Below are 3,525 nucleotides of genomic sequence, written 5' to 3'. Positions count from 1 at the left end.
GCTGATGAGTTCTTATAGGCTTATGTTGTTCAGATCCTTTGATAACTTCAAGGCAGTGACCATAGGTTTCCATTTCTTTGGCAGACTTATGATAATCTTTTTGACATGATCTGCAGTTGTGTATCCTTTGCCCAGAACCTCGAGTCCTGCAATTAAAGTTTGAAATCTAGAAAACATTACCTTTACAGCTTCATCATCCTCCATTTTGAAGGCTTCATATTTTTGGATTAGGGCCAGAGCCTTAGTCTTTTTGACTTGATTGTTGCCTTCATGAGTCATCTTTAGGGAATCAAATATTTCTTCTAGTTGTTTCCTTGTTGGTGATCTTTTCATATTTATTATAGGATATAGCATTCAACAGAATTGTTCTGGCTTTATGATGATTTTTGAAGTCACGCTTCTGATCATCACTCATTTTGTTTCTAGCAATGACAACACCAGGAGCAGATACAGGTGGTTCATAACCATTTGTAACCATGTCCCATAAGTCAACGTCATATCCTAGGAAGAAGCTTTCGATTCTGTCTTTCCAATAATCAAATTTCTCTCCATCGAAGACTAGAGGTTTAGCCCCCCCTCCTTCTTGTTTTTCTCTACCTTCAATTGAAAATCAATAACAGAGCCGAAGCTCTGATACCAATTGAAGGTAGAGAAAAACAAGAAGGAGGGGGGGGGGGGGGGGGGGGGTTGAATTGTTTTAAAATCAATAACAGAGCTGAAGCTTTGACAAATTTGGGCATATAATCTACAATCATATTTAAATTCATAAAATAATCCACATATTATGCTTCTTTGAAGTTCAACCTCAATATCATCATTTTAGGCAATTTAACAAACATTATGTATTTATGCAATTGTGGAGGCCGAAACCCCTCAAATTAGATTTAAAACGGAGGGCGAAACCCCTCAAATTAGATTTAAAACCTCAGCACTTTTGGTGTGTTTTTTTTATAGTGTGTTTCTACTACATTACCTACTCATCTTCTTATCAAATGCTTTGTTCTCATACCACTTTTTTTTTTTTTACAAAGTCTAACATAAATGGTCAATTTAGTTAATAGAAGTATTCTTAAGAGATCAATTAGTAACATTTATTAAAGAAGAGACTAAAGTGAAATCTATAATCAAGTTAGATTTATTTTATTTTTACGATTTTTCAATTTTTCATTAATTTACAATTTTTATTTAGATTAATTTAGATTTTAAGAACCTTTATTTATTTCTATTTTAAATTAATTTAATTTTTAACTATGTATATTAACTCAGGTTTACACTAATGATCTTAATGTTACGTCACTTCATCTAAACTTAACTTTTTTTGTTATAAATTAACGTAATAGACCAAATAAAATAGCGAAAGTGAAGGTAAAAAACACCAACTTATAAGGATGAAATCTTTATATATATTTTTATGTGTTAAGTTGGAATCCAAAGTTTATTTTTTTTTTAGGAAATCCAAAACTTTAAAGATGCATAATTCAAAATGACCTTGTCAATTATGAAAAATAGAAGCACAAGTTGTACTCCTAAACACAAATAAACACACTTACCAAACTTTTAGTATGATTGTAACTTTGAGCTTAAAAAAAAAGTGACTGTCTAATATATTTTCAAAAAAAAAATGGCTCCTTAATAAATATATATCTATATATCCTTAACATAGCTGTTGCATAGTGTGGTTCACTTCACTTCTCAAGCCACCGACTTCGTTTCTCATCAAGGTACACAAACTTTAGATCTCATTTCTTTATTGCTTTCCATTTAGATCCACACCATGAGCTACCCAATTACACTTCTATGTTTTCATTGTTTATGTTTCATTTGTTGTTTTATACTTTATAATGATATTGCTTTTTGTTTTGATTTACTTCAATGTCTGTTTGGATTAGTTTTTGACTATTAGTTTAATTGTGGGGTTGGTTTCTTTCTTTTTTCAGATTAGATTTGTTAATTTTTTTTATTTAGTTTGGATGATGTTTTGAAATGGTGGGGTTTGGTTTTTTTTTAATTGGATATTAGGATCAATGTTGTTGCATGATCTGTTTGTATGTGTTTTTCATGCTTAAGTTGTTTAAAGTTGTGGATCTGGAGATTTTGAATTTGATTCTGATCGGAACAGTTATTGATCTAATGTTACTTTCTTGGTTTCACTCTCAATACATTGACTCTGATAATAATTTGAAAAAATAGAAGCAATTGAATGTAACTATGTGTTTGTGTCGAGTCGTGTCGGACATCTGACAAACTTTTTGAGTATGAAGTGTTGATGCCACACGTTTTGCCAATTCTCGTGCTTTTCATTTCCATATTTGTTTTGTTCTTGAGATTCTAGCTGCATCTTTTTGTTCCAGATATGTTTGTTTTTTGTCAAATCTTTCTTAGTTGAAGAGTCTTGCATTTTGAAGAAAAAATGTGATGTTGCTATGTAGGTTTTGCCACGGGAACTTTGAAAATGGGTCGTGGTGTGAGTAGCGGTGGCGGTCAGAGTTCCTTGGGTTATCTATTCGGTACCGGAGAGCCTACCAACAATGCTCAGCGTGCAAATAATCAAGTAGAACCTTCAAGTGGCGGGCGTTTGCAAAATGCTACCGTTGCTCCACCGGCTACTATTGCTTCACTAGCTGGTGTTGATTCACCGGTTAGGGTTGCTTCACCACCGATCGATAAGGAAACTCCAGCTGGAATTCCTGGATGTCTCAAGAACAATTACCATCGTGCCGATGGCCAAAACTGTGGCAACTTCCTCACTGTATGCCCTTGTTAACTAACTTCTTATTTTCATTTGCATGAATCATGAATGCAATATCTTCTTTTTAACGACTAGTAATACAATGGTTTACTTTTGGGTGCAGGATCGACCCTCGACAAAAGTTCACGCTGCCCCGGGTGGTGGATCTTCCTTAGATTATCTCTTTGGCGGCCCTTCTCCAAGTAGTAAATAATTTACAACTTGTGATAGTAAAAAATTGTTTTTCTTTCAAACCTATCAGTGTAAAGTAGATGTTATTGTTGCTTTATGTTTAGACCAGTGGAGTTGTTTCTTGTGCAAGTGAACCTTTGACATTGTTGGAGTGGCTTAGTGGAATGAACTAAGCTGATTCATTGGCCTTTTGTGCAATTATGTTGGTTTCTGTTAATGAATTTGTGTTGTATGTATGAGCTTTAGTAGCTCAGAATTATTCTATCATCTTTATGTGTGTTAATATCATAATGTTGACTCTGTTTCAATCAATGATCATTTCTGTGATCTTGCATGAAATTATAACTATTAGTTACTAGTTGCTAGTAAAATTGAATGAGTGGGAAAAAAAATCATTTTCTGCTATGGTGTCAACAAGTGTAGTTTGTAATCAACGCTCATAAATTGCAGTTATTTTCTACTCAGTTCTTTTATTCTTGTGAAGTGTCTCACTCTTGAAGAAGCAAACACTATCGTTTCTCCTTATGTGGTTGCAATCCATCATTTCTTGTGAAATGTTTACTCTGCGGTATAGGATGTGAGAGCTCGTGGTATCTATGGGACAA

General features: G+C 33.7%; 1 protein-coding gene across 1 annotated transcript; it reads left to right on the top strand.

The window, feature by feature from the left end:
• The first annotated feature begins 1,557 nt into the window (after positions 1-1,557).
• On the top strand, positions 1,558-3,232 carry LOC127121210 (protein SPIRAL1-like 3). Its single transcript, XM_051051785.1, has 3 exons — positions 1,558-1,721; positions 2,430-2,749; positions 2,853-3,232. The coding sequence occupies exons 2-3, from the start codon at positions 2,453-2,455 to the stop codon at positions 2,940-2,942; spliced, it is 387 nt and encodes a 128-aa protein (XP_050907742.1). The 5' UTR covers positions 1,558-1,721; positions 2,430-2,452; the 3' UTR covers positions 2,943-3,232.
• The last annotated feature ends 293 nt before the right edge of the window (positions 3,233-3,525 follow it).

The sequence above is a fragment of the Lathyrus oleraceus genome, chromosome 1 (genome assembly GCF_024323335.1).
Source record: "Lathyrus oleraceus cultivar Zhongwan6 chromosome 1, CAAS_Psat_ZW6_1.0, whole genome shotgun sequence".
Classification (NCBI taxonomy): Eukaryota; Viridiplantae; Streptophyta; class Magnoliopsida; order Fabales; family Fabaceae; genus Lathyrus; species Lathyrus oleraceus.
The sequence above is the reverse complement of the archived record's forward strand: the minus strand, read 5'-3'. Positions and strand labels throughout refer to the sequence as shown.